The 17,644-nt window shown below is 42.5% G+C and overlaps 1 protein-coding gene across 1 annotated transcript in view; it reads left to right on the forward strand.

The window, feature by feature from the left end:
- Positions 1–720: 720 nt before the first annotated feature.
- Positions 721–17,644, forward strand: part of fat1a (FAT atypical cadherin 1a) — a 126,114-nt gene continuing 109,190 nt past the window's right edge. Inside the window, 3 exon segments of the mRNA XM_042342327.1 lie at positions 721–848; positions 7,472–10,665; positions 10,668–10,757. Coding sequence (XP_042198261.1) covers positions 7,500–10,665; positions 10,668–10,757 — 3,256 coding nt within the window. The 5' untranslated portion in view covers positions 721–848; positions 7,472–7,499.

A 17,644-nucleotide genomic window follows, 5' to 3' on the forward strand; every position in this document is an offset into this window, starting at 1 on the left:
TCTTGCGGGAAAAATAGAGAGAAAGTTTATGGTTTTAAGTTACTTCGGAGTGCGCGACTACGGGTTAAAACTCCCCGACAGATTGTGATCTGTTTGGTTTCTTTCTTTTTTTTAAACGGGCAAACCCCCCCCCTCCAACACCCCCCCCCCCCCAACCCACACACACACACATACAACACACGCACACACACACGCAACACATGTGTCGCTGCAGTGTGCACAAGGCTTTGAGCGTCAGTTAACTTTCCCTTAAAAATCAGTTCCCCTGAAACCGAGAGAGAGAAAGAGAGAGAGAGAGAGAGAGAGAGAGAAAAGTTTTGAACAAAAGCCTTTTTGGACGGGGAGGAGGAGGTTTTGGACCTTCGGCATCAAACCTCAGGGGCGAGAAGCAAGTGGGATGGAGACATTGGTGGGTTGGTTTCTCTGCAATCCTCCCCCCTACCCCCCCCCCCCCCCCCGACCACCAGCTCCGATCCAGTAAAGTGCAGTTACAACGAAGGCAGCAAAGCGTGTGTGTGTGTGTGTGTACAATGGCATAAGGTGGTGGAGGAGGAGGAGGAGGAGGGAGGGAGCTGAGTGCTGAGGCCGCCCCAGCTCAGCCCCACAGCCACGCTGCGCTGTTGCATGCCAAGGAAAGGTAGTGCCGGGCACGGCGCATGTGGTGCGCGCTGAGGTGCGGTGAAGCGGCGAGGACTCAGGGGGTGGTGGTGGGGGGGGACAGGGGAGAGAGAGGGAGAGACACACACACAGAGAGAGAGAGAGGGGAGAGACCACCTCAACATGGTGCGAGCTGCTGCAACAACCCCTCTCCTCACACCGCGCCCGACGCCAACCTAACGCCGCTCCAGGTTTGGGAAGCACTTTCTTAACTGTTCAGGCGAGTTTGGGAAACTTTTTCTGCCCCCCCCCTCCCCTCCCCTCCCCCTCCCCTCTCCCCTCTCCCCTCTCCCCCCCACTCCCCTCTCCCCCCCTCCCCTCTCCCCTCTCCCCCCCCTCCCCTCCTCCCCTCTCCCCCCCTCTCCCCCCCTCCCCTCTCCCCCCTCCTCCCCTCTCCCTCCCCCTCCCCTCTCCCCCCCTCTCCCCCCTCCCCTCTCCCCCTCCTCCCTCTCCCCCCCCTCCCCTCTCCCCCCCTCCTCCCTCTCCCCTCTCCCCTCTCCCCCCACTCCCCTCTCCCCCCCCCTCCCCTCTCCCCCCTCCTCCCTCTCCCCCCCTCCTCCCCTCTCCCCCTCCTCCCCTCTCCCCCCTCCCATCTCCCCCCCTTCCTCCCCCCTCCCCTCTCGTCCCCCCTCCCCTCTCCCCCCCTCTCCCCCCCTTCCTCCCCTCTCCCCCTCCCCTCTCCCCCTCCCCTCTCCCCCTCCTCCCCCCTCCCTCTTTGAGAGTGTTTCATTGTGTGGGAGGTTGGTGTGTTGGTGTGTTGGTGTGTGGGGGGAGTTTGGGGTTTGCCTTACTTTGTAGCCTCCCAACACCACACACCGTCTGCCAAAGGCTACACTCGACACAACCGTGAGTTTTCCCAACTTTCCCCCCACACACGGTCTGTGTGTGTGGGTTGTGGTGGTGTTTTTTTGCTCAGCGCTCCATACAGACAGAGTTACTTTGGGAATAGTTTTGCTGAGAGTTCATTCCATTCCATTTCAGGCGTTTTCATTTGAACCATATCAGGGAAGAGAGAGGGAGGGAGAGGGGGAGGGAGGGAGAGGGGGAGGGAGGGAGGGGGGGGGGGGAGGGAAGGATATAGTCTACGTGAAAGGAATGGGAAACAGCGAGTTTGAGGAGGAATCATGATCCGAAAAGCAAATCTGGAACATCTGCTTTACTTTTACTGGTGGCGGCTGAAGAAAGGGAATTGCTCCCCCCCACCACCCCCCCCCCCCCTCCCCACACCACCACCCACCCTCTCCCCATCCCACCCCCCACACCACCACCCACCACCACCCACCCCCTCCCCACACCACCACCCACCCCACCACCACCCACCCTCTCCCCATCCCACCCCCCACACCACCACCCACCCCACCACCACCCACCCCCTCCCCACACCACCACCCACCCCACCACCACCCACCCCCTCCCCACACCACCACCCACCCCACCACCACCCACCCCCTCCCCACACCACCACCCACCCCACCACCACCCACACCACCACCCAGCCCCCACCACCCACCCTCTCCCCACCCCACCACCCACCCATTTGCCTTGATATGTCCACATCATTCGGTATTTTATTCCAAAGGCAGATTTGGGTTTTGTTTTACAAAAAAAAGACCAGCCCTCTGCACTTCATCAGCGAATTGCAAAGAAAGTGTGTGCAGATACACCACACAGTTTGGCAGAGGAGCTCGAACTCTGTTGGTATCGAGGGCTCAGTTACAGGAGTCTTTTGGGAAGTCAGGACAAGGGACCTGTGGACCTCCACAGAAGGAGATCTTAGGTTATATGTTAAAAGTTCTCTGATCCCTATCAGTTCGTTTGGGGGGTGGGGGGGGGGGGGGTGGGGGGAGGAAAGGAGATCGTAATTCTGAGGATAACGTGTGTTATTCCGAGTGTATGTTGTATGTGATTTGGAGAATCCTCAATTAATCTGGCTGTGTGTGAGTGAGTGTGTGTATGAGAGTGAGTGAGTGTGTGAGAGTGAGTGTGAGTGCGTGAGTGTGTGAGAGTGAGTGAGTGTGAGAGTGAGTGAGTGAGTGTGTATGTGTGAGTGAGTGTGTATGTGTGAGTGAGTGTGTATGTGTGAGTGAGCGTGTGTGTGAGTGAGTGTGTGTGTGAGTGAGTGTGTGTGAGAGTGAGTGAGTGTGAGAGTGAGTGAGTGTGTATGTGTGAGTGAGCGAGTGAGTGAGTGTGTGTGAGTGAGTGTGTGTGTGAGTGAGTGTGTGTGAGAGTGAGTGAGTGTGAGTGAGTGTGAGAGTGAGTGAGTGTGTATGTGTGAGTGAGCGTGTGTGTGAGTGAGTGTGTGTGAGTGAGTCTGTAGTGTGTGAGTGAGTGTGTGTGTGTGAGTGTGTGTGTGTGTGAGAGTGAGTGAGTGTGTGTATGGACATGTGTTACAGTGCAGCAGCAGCACTGAGAGAGGAGGACAGTCTGGGGGGGAAGGTTCTGCCCTGAACATAAAACCTTTAATGTTAAACCCGGCTCCTGGTTCAGATAAAATGTTAGCGTGGCACGTTACACATGCACAGAACAACCCATCCCACATCGCTTCTGAAAAAGATATTTTTATGGTGCTCTCCCCCCCCCCACCCACCCCCCAACCACTTAAGTTTTGACCGGGTAGGAAGGCGAAGACGCACATGATGAAAGACAGATCTTGCTGTTTATGGCTTGTGGGTTTGACGATTGATTTTTCCACCCCCCCCTCCTTCCCTCCTTCCCTCCCTCCCCCTCTTCAACCTCCAGCCTGAAAGTAAACGGTTGCGCAAAAATCATTCCCTCTTCTGTGATCCAGACGTCAGCAGCTGCCTGGACAGCTCTGAATCCTATTTAAAATGGTTCTGAGTTGAAATGCTTTCTTCATTGCAGTGAGTAGCTCCTGTGTGTGTGTGTGTGTGTGTGTGTGTATGTGTGTGTGTGTGTCATTTGTTCTGATCCCTCACTTATAAATCTGTACCCTCCACCTGACAAACTCCAAATAACTCACTCAGTGTTGCCAAAAAAAAATCAGATGATCGTGACGACGATTTAGTGTCCAACTTAACCCTGTTTCCATTTTGTTAACGTGTTTAACTCGTAATGTTGGGGGTTTTGACAAACTATATTTGCTGGTAATTCACAAAGGGTTTCTTTTGCGTTTTATTTTTATTGTGAAGGGGATGAAGGGCATGCACAAGCAAAGGTTAATTCAGTTGCATTTTTTTAGGAATTTTTTTTCATAACATTGCTTCAGGTTTGTGGTGACACTTCTTGGAAATCAGACATGCGACTGGTTGATTTTATATTTTTTTATTAAAAAAAATGTAATCTCCACTGAATTGAAATTTAACAAGTACGTAAGATTATAGGAAAAAAACTGCAACTTCAGAATTAATTCTGCAGTAGATGTTGAGTCATTTTTTACGACAACTTTGTATTGAAATCCCTGAAGTACATGACGTGTTTTCTGTCAGATTATTCCATTTTTTTTGAAATATTTGCATGTTTAATTCAGATTTACGATGCTCTTTTACTACCTGGCAATGAAGCAAAAGGTTAGGGACTGCTTGTATTCCTAATGGTAACATTTCAGCATCATTAACATTGATTTTGGTTGGTGGGTTTTTATTTAGTTTGCCATAATTGTGAAATCTCAGCAATTATTTTGATCTGATTAATACAGTGGACTATTTTGATCCTGCACTGGATGATTATTGTCAGGACCCTGTTTGGGAATCAGCAGCTTTGTTACAAGGCTATTCAGGTCTAGTGGGTTAACTAATGAGGAGAGGGGTAATGTAATGCGCTAAACCTTGTGTAACACCAGATTTTGCTTTCTGGATTTAGTATTGTTAATAATAATAATCCTTAAATTTGACGTAGCATTTTATTATATTGTCAGATAGCATTTCACAGGATTTATTGTAAAGTAAATTTGCTGTAAAAATCCAGGAACTATATTACAGTTTTTAAAAGATAATAATGATATATTATATCTGCTGCAGAAAATTATGTTTTAATTCTGTGTACAAATTGGTAGCAGTGTTATTTTGTGGTGAACGTTTTGAACTGTTCAGAATTAATGTAAAAGCAGTAAGGCTATAATGTAAATTTACAAAAGACATAACTGATAACAGTCATTCATTTTTAGAAAATTATCACTTAGTCTAAAAAAGCAGTGAAAAGGATTATGACGTATAAAATGATCAATAATGGAAAAGAAGACACAAAATTGACAGCATGGCATATGTGCTTCTGAATGGTAGTTCATCACTGGTAGTCAGGCACTACACTGATTAAGTTGAACCTTGGCAGAAACATAACTCTGTACAAAGGAACAGATTGCAAGAGTGGTGGCAGAGTGTGCCAATCCCAGTTTATCCATCAGTATTAAGGTTGGACATGGAATGTTGGCTTCATGGAAAGGACGCTGCTAATTCATAATTGTAAACTCGATAACCCCAGGTTCTCTCGCTGGACAATAACAAGGACTTCTTTTGTTTGAGTTCTTTAGCAGGCATTTTGCTGAGCAATAAATATGTAATATGGTTGCCATTGCCTTTTTGGGGGGTGGGGGGTGGACGGTGCATGTTTTTGTGATAAAGAGATTCCAAAGAATAACAGTTGGGGAAATTGCTGAGTACATTGGAGATAAGTTTAGTGCTCACTGGGACATGCCTGGGCGAGTCAAAGAAAGATCCAGAGTTTATTGCCCTTTGATAGTTTGTAAAACTTTTGGGTTGAAAACTGCAAAGTTTTCTATTCAGGTTATTTTAAGAATGTGGGAAAATAGAAATTGATTCCACGATAGTGTCTGAAAAATGTGAGTTTTGGATGCCAGTGACCACTCTTGAAATTCAGTAAAATGTCTGCTGGAATAAATTAGCTTCAAGCATAACCAGTTTTATACACACAAAAATACTATGTGTGGTGCTGCCATGCAGTTGAGTTAACTATAATAATAATAATAATAATCCTTGCATTTGATATAGCGCTTTTCACGTTGGGAGGACGTCCCTAAGTGCTTCACAGAACACACTGTAAAGTGAATTGACTGTATATTTGTGAGCGAACACGGCAGCCAATTGCGCACAGCAATGCCCCACAAACAGTCGCAGATTGAAAATGACCAATTTATTATTGTTTTTGGTTTTGGAGGGATTATTATTAGGCTCTGTGTGGAGTAAGGAAACTTACCCAAGGTTTCGCCCTGCCTGGAATTGAACTCAGGTCTCTCGCTTGCAAAGCGAGTGCTCTAACCACTGAGCTACAGGACTCCCGTTGCAGCCAATGTAAGCAAAACCAATGCCTGGAATAAATATACTATGACATAGAGGTTACTGAATGATTGGCAGAAGATTGTGAGGCAGAAATCCAATTGCGAGATTCAGATGGTATCTTGGAGTGGGTTTTCAACATTTGAATCCCTAGTTATTTTGGGGTTGTTAAATACACAATAATTCAACACCTTCCATGTAATGTAATGCAATATTTGTTGCAGTCACAGCACCTTGCCAGTATCACTAGAAAGGTATTCACAGAAGTCAAGCTCGACCACTCATTATGTAGAAATGTAAAGAACCTGATTTTGTCAATATGGCTCTTGTACCTTAACACGTTTCCATGCTCTGTTTAGATCAAAATTGTGCTTAAAAGAATATTATAATGGGAAGCACATCATCAAGCGCAAAACAATGTTACACCTTTTGTAGGAGCACTGTACCTGGTTTTTAGAGTAATTTGTTAGATATATGTCGATTTGAGCGTTCCTTTGATAGTCCTTTGGTGCTTGAGCCTTAATTTGGAGTAAAGACCCCAAATTTGATCTTGGATCTTTAACAAGTTAGCTGGTCATAGCTCGCGTGACAGAAGAGAAACACACTATAAGCTGTTGTGGCAGAAGAGAGAGACACTACAACTGAACCGAGTGCACCTGACCTAAGGAGGAGAGAAATCCTGTTCATAATTGCCATCCAGTAATCCTATTGTAAAGTGTATATGTGCAGGGGGTCAGGATGTCAGGTGAGGACAGGGAGGAGTTTGATCAATAGCCTACAGGCACATGCTGTGTAAGGTCATACTTAAAGAATGGCACTTAGGTGAGATACCTGGTGGATAAATTCAGCAGGAATTAGCATCTTCAGAAGAGTAGGTGTGGAAATTGGGGATGAAAAGGAAAATAAAATTATAGAACCTGCATCAAATTTACATATGATTGGTATTTATGCTTGGAATTTATTTGGGAGAAGTGAAGGGCATCTAAATTGGGGTGTAGGGTACTACATTGTGATTGCCCCACTGATTTCTGGTTGCTCAATGAAGGTTTAGTATTGAAAGCACCAATAGAAGCATCCAATGGCTAGATAATCCAAAGGAAGAAAGACAAAAAATTTATGACTGACTGCATTTTAAGCACTCCCGAGATGCTATCCTGCCTGAAGGGTGCTATATAAATGCAAGTTGTTGTTTTTTTCAAGCTTGTTAATAATAAATAATCTTTGCATTTGATACAGCACTTATAATGGTGAAAACTCCAAAAGCACTTCACGGGTAATTGATGTCAAGTGTAGTGGCTGCATTTCTACACAAATGCAGCAATTTGTGTACAGTGACCCAAAACATCTATGAATGATTGACCAGTTTTATCTCGGGGATTGTTAACTAGGACACTAATTATTGCCTAGAATATGTTAAGTAGTTTTATACAGGCACCAGGCATAAAAGTACATGTATTCATTGAAATATGCTGGGTTTTATGTTTGCTCATACACTAAATAAATGCCAGTTTATAATCCTGATATTGTTCCAATGGAAGTTTAATTTTTGTTTGTTATTTTTGCAGGTCAGTTGGTGATTAGTCGAGTATCACCATGGTGAGGTCCAGTGTACTGCTGATTCCTGTGCTGCTCTTGCAGTTATTAAACAGCTGTGAAGGAAATCGAAAGAAGGAGCAGGCTTCATCTGTACGGTTCACACAGCACCATTATACTGCTTATATATATGAGAATTCTGCAGCCAAGACTTATTTAGAAAGTCACCAAAAAATGGGCATTTACATTATTAACCCCTCATGGGAGTTTCGCTATAAAATTGTTTCTGGAGATACTGAAAACTTGTTTAAAGCTGAGGAGTACATTCTCGGGGATTTCTCATTCTTACGTATCAGGACCAAGGGAGGGAATACAGCGATCTTAAACAGAGAGGTGAAAGACCACTATCTACTGACGGTTAAGGCAGTTGAGAAAAAATCTAACACCGAAACACGGACGAAGGTTAAAGTGTACATTCTAGATACAAATGACTTGAGACCCTTATTTTCACCGACCTCGTACAGTGTGTCTCTGCCAGAAAATACACCTTTGAGGACCAGTGTAGCCAGAGTCAGAGCCACTGATGCTGACATAGGCACAAATGGTGAGTTCTATTACAGCTTTAAAGACAGGACCGATGTGTTTGCCATTCACCCCACCAGTGGCATTATTATGCTCACAGGGAGACTGGACTACACTGAGACCAGGTATTATGATATGGAAATCCTTGCAGCTGATCGTGGTAAGAAACTGTATGGCAGCAGTGGAATCAGTAGCATGGCAAAGCTTTCTGTTCACGTGGAGCAAGGTAATGAAAATACACCAGTCATCACGGCTGTTACTGTTACCCCTTCAGACACGGACAAGGATCCAACATATGCCATCGTAACAGTGGAAGATAACGACAAGGGAGCCAATGGAGAAATAGCCTCTCTAAATATCGTGGCGGGTGATCCCCTGCATCAGTTCAAAGCAGTGAGGTCAAGCCCTGGCAGTAAAGAGTACCGAATTAAAGCCGGTGACCAGGTTGACTGGGAGAGCCAGTCTTCTGGATATAATCTTACACTTCAAGCAAAGGACAAGGGGAGCCCTCCTCAGTTTTCGTCTGTGAAAGTTATTCATGTTACTTCTCCACGGTCAAAATCCTCACCATCTAAATTTGAGAAACCTGTATACAAAGCCAGATTGAGTGAGTTTGCACCCCCTAATTCTCCAGTTGTGAAGATTACAGCTGTTCCAATGTATCCGCATGTCAAGTATACTTTCAGTCATCAGCCTGATAAGTTTCGTATCAACCGTAACACTGGCCTCATCACTACCACTGGTTTCGTAAAGGCAGAGGAAGCATCCAGCTATAACTTTGAAGTGGTAACTACTGATGGACAAGCAGCGACAAAAGTGATTGTTGATGTGATAGATATGAATGATAATGCTCCTGAATTCACACAGTCCTCATACCAGGGCAGCATCAATGAGAATGTGCCAGTTGGTACCACTGTTCTGAGTGTGAGCGCCACGGATATGGATAACGGTGAGAATGGATATGTGTCGTACAGCATTGCCAACTTGGTTCCACCACCTTTTGTCATTGACTATTTCACTGGGGTCATCAGTACCTCGGAGGAGCTGGATTACGAACTAATGCCACGGGTTTATAATTTGCGGGTTCGAGCATCAGATTGGGGCTCACCTTATCGGCGCGAAGTTGAAGCTTTTGTGACTATTGTCCTAAACAACCTAAATGACAACAAGCCATTGTTTGAGAAGGTGAACTGTGTAGGAACTCTTCCAAGGGATCTAGGTGTTGGTGAGCAGATTACTACAGTATCTGCTATTGATGCAGATGAGCTACAGTTAGTAAGATACCAGATATTATCAGGGAATGATTTGGATCTGTTTGAATTAAACCCCAACTCTGGTGTTCTTGTGCTGAGCCAGCCTTTCACTGATGGACCTGGTGGAAAACAATCTTTTCACAGTCTACAAATTATAGCTACAGATGGGGAGAACTTTGCGACTGTCACATACATTAACATCACTGTAGCAAACAGCCATAAACAAGTTAATCTGCACTGTACAGAGACTGGAGTGGCCAAGCAATTGGCAGAAAAGCTTCTCCAGTCAAATAAAATCCACACTCGAGTTGACACCGAAGACCTGTATTCTGACACTCACTCGGTTAATCGCCATGGCCCAGTGTTTGTTAGCTCTTTTCCTAGTGCTATAGAGGTTCGGGAAGACAAGCCAGTAGGAATGAATTTACTGTTCATAAATGCAACAGATCTTGATAGTGGCTTCAATGGAAAATTAGTATATGTCATTTCAGGAGGAGATAGTGACAGCAAATTTATTGTTGATCTGGAAACAGGGTGGCTAAAGGTATTTGCTCAACTTGATCGGGAAGCAACTGATCATTACACCCTTAATATAACTGTATATGATCTTGGGATACCTCAGAGATCTACTTGGCGTCTCTTAGATGTTGTCATATTGGATGCAAATGATAACCACCCGGAATTTTTCCAAGATAGATATTCAGTAGAAGTGAGTGAAAACAAAGAGGTGGAGAGTGAAATTATTCAGCTTGAGGCCACAGACCGAGATCTGGGTGCCAATGGAGAGGTCAGATACTCAATTCTTACAGACACAGATATGTTTGCGATTGATAGTGTGACAGGTACAGTGAAGGTTGTAGGCTTGCTGGATCGAGAACAAATCCCTGTTTATCTACTGAAAATTGAAGCCAGGGATCAAGCTGAACAGGAGCCCCAACTGTTTTCCACAGTGCTGTTGAAAGTGACTTTGGAGGACGTTAATGATAATCCACCTCAGTTTTTTCCACCAAATTATCATGTTAAGGTGCGGGAAGATCTTCCAATAGGAACAGTTGTAATGTGGCTGGAGGCATATGATCCTGACCTTGGTCAAAGCGGTCAAGTACGCTACACTATGATAGATAATGGAGAGGGGAACTTTGATGTGGACAAATTAAGTGGAATTCTTCGTATTGTGAACAATTTGGACTTTGAGAAGAAGCAATTTTATAACTTGACGGCCCGTGCAAAGGACAAAGGACGTCCGGTTTCTCTGTCCTCGACGTGTTACATTCAAGTGGAAGTGGTGGATGTAAATGAGAACTTATTTGCTCCTGTTTTTCCCTACTTTGTGGCTAATGGATCTGTCAGAGAAGATGCTTCTCTTGGTACACTAGTAATGACCATAACAGCCATGATGATGACAAAGGAAGAGATGGAGAAGTTAGGTACTCCATAAGAGATGGATCTGGCCTTGGAGTTTTCAAAATTGACGAAGAAAAAGGTAGGCTCATTTAAGCCCCAAAACCTGGAGTAAAACAAATTTGTCTTTGTAAATCAGAAGTGTATGGTTAGATTTCTTTCCATTCCACTGTCCTCTTACCCTTAACCCATCTGTATTTTATCTCCTTTCTCTACTTAATTGTGATAGAATTTGAATTTCAGATGTAACTTAAGACTTCAACTTCCAGCTACTTGAGGTATACGAAAAGATGCTTGCTGATGATATCTGTTTATGTATTCTCTTCATTGACACTTACTGTAAAGAGTGTGTGAGGGTATGTTGGGTGAAGTCAACAACTAGCATTTATATAGCAGAGTATGGTCCCAGAGTGCTTTCAGCGGCAGAGCAAGATGCAGAGCCGGGGGAGTGGGGAGGTGACCGTAGGCACGGTCGAAGAAGAAGGTCTTCAGGCGTGACCTGAAGATGGGGAAGGCGGAGGGATTGAGGAGGAGAGTTCCAGAGTTTCAGGGCGTAGTGGTTGAAAGTGTGGGCACAGAGGGCACGAAGGACAAGTAAGAGGCTAGAGCCAGTCAAGAGGAGGCAACGGATAGTGGGTTGGGAGTCAGCAGGCCAGAGAGGTAGGAAGGTGCCAGGGCATGAAGGGATTTGAAGAGTGTAAGGATCTTGAAATCGATCCGTTCGGAGCCTGTGAAGCCTGACTAGAACTGGTGTGATGGGGGTATGAAATTAGCGCACGTGAGGATATGGTTGGGCTCAGTGTGATGTCCTGACAGTCAGATAGGTTGCCGATACTCAGTGTCTCTTGTATGAAAAATGATTACTTGAGAGAGGCCCTGGATGGTGGCTCTGGAATTGTAATGCTTCATGAATTGATACCTTTAATACCAGTAGAGGAGAAGATCATTTTTTTAAAAACGGAGAAACCAAAAGATTGCTCTCTTTGATGTAATGTTGCATTCCTGGAAGTGTCCATCTTGTGTCAGTTAGTATGTACTTTTTTCTCTGATTGTTGCTATTTACTGGATTGGGTATTCTGTCTGTGTTGAAATCTGAGAAAATCCTTAAACTTTGATAAGACCGTGGGAAAAATATAAGGGTTCATTGTTATTGCAATTATTTAATCATTGCAATATTGTGAATTACCTATCCAGTTAAAGCACAACTGCACAATTCTTAATTTCTGTAACATCGCTTTATGAAAGAAATGACAGTAGAGCCCATTATAAGGTGCTTCGGTGCTTTGTTATAGGGTGCACACTGATATTTACTTGCTCCAAAAATCCAAAATGTGTGCGCTGATCTATTGGCATTTCTAAAAGCCTCTCAGCACACACAAAACCTAAATGACAAACGTCAAGGTCATCAGTTTGCTGTCAACCTCAGTTCTGTGTGCTAAGTGACACCAGTGATATAAACCAAATGATATTGTGTTTTGTATTAGGCCTGGGTTCTGAAACTACTCCTTTTAGATAACAGTCTGCTGTTGTTAATTCTATTTCAAATTATTTCATTAACTTCTCTGGCAGAAATGTATCCAATGTGCCTATATTACCTCCACAGCTAATTCCACCTGCTGGATGTATATATAATTACATAATATAATCATAACCACGAGAGTCCTCTTTCCTGCAAACATTAATGGGGAGAAATTCTGTCTGGGGTTGGATTTACTTTATTGTAGCATTTTAGAGAATTCTGAATTTGGCAATTTGTTTAATTCAATCTTAACTTTGAAGTCGGTTTTCTGTAGTTCTTAAACGAATTTAAAGAAAATGGACTTCAAAATTAAGGCTGTATTTATGAATTTGTCAAATTCTGAATGCTCTAAAAAACTACATAAATAGAATAAATCTAGCGCCAGATGGAATTTCTAACCAGTAATGTGGAACAATGAAAACTGCCAAATTGAGTTGTTGTCAGTTATTAAACCTTCACATTATTAGCAAAATAGATAATGTACAGTGGATTAACTTGAATTTCCAGAATAAACTGAATAATAAGCAATAATCTTAATTCTAACACAACTACTAAATCAGTTTCATTATAGAGGATTGTCAGTGGTATGTAAATTGCGAGTTGGGTGCTGAAACTTAGTTTACAAATTATAATCTGTTAAAAATGTTTTATCAAAAAATATGTAAGTTAAATTCCTAAATAATTTACATCACCACATAATCCTTCAAAATATGTAGAAAATCTTCTACCATGTTCCATATTTAGTGTATTAGCGTAGAGATTTTCTTTGAGTCTATACTTATCTCCTTATTTTCACTGATCTCAGCTACAATTTTATTAACCTTTGAATCATTTATATATCTCTCACTTGAGGCACAGCCGTCTTTTAATGAGACACATATCTTGTGACCTGCGGTCGGTTATTACCACTTATCCAGCTCCTTGTATGTCAGAGGGTATGGTTTTGATGTGTTTTCTCGAAAGAGTTCTGTGGTTTTCTCAGTATTGATGTATAACACAAACCTCACTGCTGGAGACTGAGGCTTTTAAAGCTGCAAGGCAAAGAAAACTGCATTGAAATTTCAAATTTTTCACTGTTGCTTTTTGCAATAGTGTGTGATTGCAGTGAGGTTAGGGTAGAGCATGAAATAAATATCATGCATCAACTTCTACTTGGCTGGATTCATACACCCAAATATCCCTTGACGCTTTCAAGACTCCCAGGATACCTTCTGTTGGCTTGTTGGATAGCAATCTGAAATACCTCGGCTGCTGATGAATTCCCAAAGTTGAACCTTTTGCTTTGCTTGATACCAATGTGGCAGTACAACAACTTTATTTCAGATCTGACTTGAAAGACGAATCTGATCCATTCAGCTCTGTCATCTCGCCCACGTTTTGATTGTTTTGCTTGCAGCATGCATGTCCACATATAACAAGGCATCATCTGGCTTTTCAGTACAACCATTGTTGGTACCCAAGGGGTAGCAGGATCATCTATCTTCAATTATATAATTTTCCATCAGCTCATTTAACTTCTCAATTTTCTCGGAAGGGGAATAAGAATTTCTTATCTTGTTATGTGACAAGCTGCACTGATCTGTCTAAGTTGAGTTTTGTTCGCACACCTTACAGCTTACTGATGCCTTTGAAGTAAATTCCTTGCATATTTCAGCAGTGCTGCTTTCCTTCACTTTGTTTGTTCCGTCACCTATACTCAGCAATCCAACTCTGTGGTCTTAGGAATGACCCAGGATTGCCCTTTACTGTGCATACATTGCCATCTGTTACTTTTTTCTGGTTTTATTGTCCCTAGCACTAATAGAATTGTGCTATAACCATCTAGCATTAGTTGCACTGAACGTTTCTGTCATCTTAGATGCAAACAAGCATTGTGTTGGATTCTGTTGAAGCTGAACCTATCATTGGGTACCCTCTTAAGTACCTTGAAACACATCAATGTGCCCTCAACTCTTTTTAGCCACATCGACCAGTGAATCACAACGGGAGATGAATGCGCATCAAATACTGATAGCATAGGCATCATATAGGTCATGATCATAGCAGCCACAGAGACCACACGCACACATAGTCAAATAGATATTTGTTTAAAACTATTCTTTGCTGCTTTTGTTAATCCTCATTGTCAATATGTGTGAAATTGGAATATGCATAAAATTGAAGAGAAACGATTTCTTTCAGAAAATCCATTGTTTTTGTATTTATTCCTTCTGTTTCAGGAGATGTTTTCTAACCCCACTTGGCCACTTACCTCCCTGCTAAATATTTACCCAACAAATGGCAATATTACTTCCATAACTGGCTCCCTCTGCTGGATTAATATATGGTCATGTTATAAACTTAAACATATTGTGTAGTCATGTATTATAAACTTAATAATGTATAGTGGTATAAAATAACCTTAAACACTACAGTGAGCTTACTTGTAGAAGCAAATTGTTTGCATTAAAGTTGATTCATTTGACAGAAATGTATTTGTTTGAGATATAATGATCTGGAAGAATTGTGTGGGGCTAAATTAAGTCAACTTCAACTCATAAAGCAAGAAAACAAAATAATGAATTTGAATGAAGTTTGAAAGTGGTGATTTTAAAAGTTGCAGGAAGTTGAATGCTGTGGCTAAATGGACCAATTCTGCAGAAAATTGTTACTATTTTTCGAAGGGGAGACAGGGAGCATCGTAGAGGTCATGATCATAGCAGCCACCGGAATTAACCTCACTAATTTGCTTGACCCAGCTCACACTTTTTTTGGTGTGTGTGTTAACCACTAGCTAAAACTTGTATCCATAATAATTGATTCTTAATGCTGCAGGGAAAGCTCACTAGGTTTGTAAGCAAGTAAAACTTGTTTATTTCATTAAAATTGTAATCCATTTGATAGTAGCTTTAGCTGCATCACAAAGCTCCCTGAGGGGAAGAGAGATTCTGATGCTGTTCTGGCCAGATGAAGTTGTCTATTAATTTTATAGCTGGGATGTTGCTGTGCGTAAATTGGCTGCCATGTGTTTGCCTACAAAATACACAATTGCTACACATTACATAAATCCAGTGAAATACTTTGAGACTTCCTCTCAAGATTGTAGGCACTATATATAATACAATGATTATTATTAATATGCTGTTAATAAGCTGTTTCCAGAAAAAAACATTATTTATACCTTCTGACCGTCCCTGTTGCTCTTCTAAATGATATTCATTAATAATAATAATAATAATCCTTGCATTTGATATAGCGCTTTTCACGTCAGGAGGACGTCCCAAAGCGCTTCACAGAACACACTGTAAAGTGAATTGACTGTATATTTGTGGGCGAACGCGGCAGCCAATTGCGCACAGCAATGTCCCACAAACAGTCGTAGATTGAAAATGACCAATTTAATTATTGTTTTGGGTTTTTTGGAGGGATTATTATTAGGCGTGTGGAGTAAGGAAACTTGCCCAAGGTTTCGCCCTGTGCCTGGAATTGAACTCAGGTCTCTCACTTGCAAAGCGAGTGCTCTAACCACTGAGCTACAGGACTCATTCCATTTGTATCACACAGAAACACAATTCTGCTGACCATGTTTTGAAAGTTATTTTGCATTTTATTCAGATCAGCCTTCACAAGCTCTCTTGACAATTCACTGTACACTCAGCTGTCTGTAGCTATAAGTTACCTTGCACACCATGCATATTTGGACACCTGCCTTCTCAGACATGTGGTTTGAAGTAAATGCAAAATGATACGGGGTTGTAAAATAGCAGAGCACTGTCACAGGCAAAACAAAGACATTGCACTTGTGAAAAAGTTTTTTGTATTAATGTTTGTAGGTGTGAAATGGAATATGTTCTTGCAGCATGTCATTGAAATTTATTGAGTCAAATAGTAAACTGATTTATGTGGTAACAGCCTAAAGAACAATGAGCCATTAACAGTAGGTTAACAACACAAATCGTTATTAACAGTGTTTGCTCACAGCAACTGTAATGGGAGTACTTTAGGAAAAAGAATCTCATTTCAAGTGAGCATTATGATCCCAGTCATGATCTGTGCTTTCGTTTCCATAGCCATTTTCTGGGATTTTAAAAAAGAACACATATCTAATTCTGTGGTTGTTGGGAGAAGAATTCAAAGGTCCGACAGTTTTCAACGATTACAATAATTTTCTGAATGTCATAATAAATCTTCACGGGGCACAATTGTGGGGCAGTTTGAATGATAAACATAATGTAAAGCATTGTGGTTAAAAGAGCCTCCATTTTACATCAACCAACCCTGTCTGCAGGAGGTTGAGCAGAGCATCCCAATCCATTTACATTGAGTTGCAACCTGTGCAAGTTAAATAACCGAGAATCAAAATTCTTTACCGCACAAAAGATCCTTTGTTTTACGAAATAATTCAAAGATATTGTTTACCACTTGTTTTGTCACTAAGATTTCAATAAAGTATAATTATAGACCTAGATTTATTTTTACTGCAGCTGCACCATATCCTTTATTACCAATGGGGTTTTAGTATTTCATAGAAACAGAAGAATATACATAACTGAAAAGATTATTGCAGACTACCTCGCAATCCCAAAGCAAAAATAAGTGATGCTCCACTATTTCTCTTACTCCTCAAAAGATTTATTTCTTAAATAGTTACCCAATTTCCTTTTGAATTTGCTGTCTCAAAGGTGCCACTGTCTCCAAGGAAAGTGTATTCCTGATATTTACTGTGCAAAGTAACTATTAAAGTAGTTAATAATAATTATAAATTGTGACAATTATGGCAGCCAATTTGCATACAGAAATGTCCCACATATGGCCATGAAATGGATGACCCAATTTTATTTGGGAGAATTGTTGAGCATTATAGCAGGAATGTGAATATTTTTTCTGCTGCGTAAGATATCTGACAATAGAATTGTAAAAAACAGTACATAGTACATTTTATCCTTTCAGATCCGGGTTGTTCCTGGGGGAACATTTTGAGTTTTACAGCAGTAGTGGTCAGAGCAACTTGAGGGTCACATTGCACAAGAGCACACTGGCACAACATTAAAGAGCCCAGAATGCAAATAAGCCTACTGACATTTTTGATATAGCCACCACATTGTAGCTCTGTCCTCTTGTTTACCATTATAGATGAGAAAGTGTGCAATGTTGACCAATAGAAATCGTTGACTAGCCACTAGGCTGCAAAGACACCATTTTAGCAACATGCGCTAATTTTAGTAGAAAACCTACCTACTATCCCCCTACTTACCTGCCCGTACCCTCCGTTCCTCTGGCTCCGGCCTGCTCCACATCACCCGCCCCAACCGCCCTACCTTCAGCCTCTCAGCCCCGAGGCTCTGGAACTCTATCCCCCAGTGCCTTCGCCGCCTCCTCCCTTTCCTCCTTCAAGGCCGGTCTCAAGACCTTTCTCTTCGACCGTGCCTTCAGCTCCCCTCTCGACTCTCTACCCCCTCCTCGCTCCCTCC

The sequence above is a fragment of the Callorhinchus milii genome, unplaced genomic scaffold (genome assembly GCF_018977255.1).
Source record: "Callorhinchus milii isolate IMCB2004 unplaced genomic scaffold, IMCB_Cmil_1.0 Scaffold1, whole genome shotgun sequence".
NCBI lineage: Eukaryota > Metazoa > Chordata > Chondrichthyes > Chimaeriformes > Callorhinchidae > Callorhinchus > Callorhinchus milii.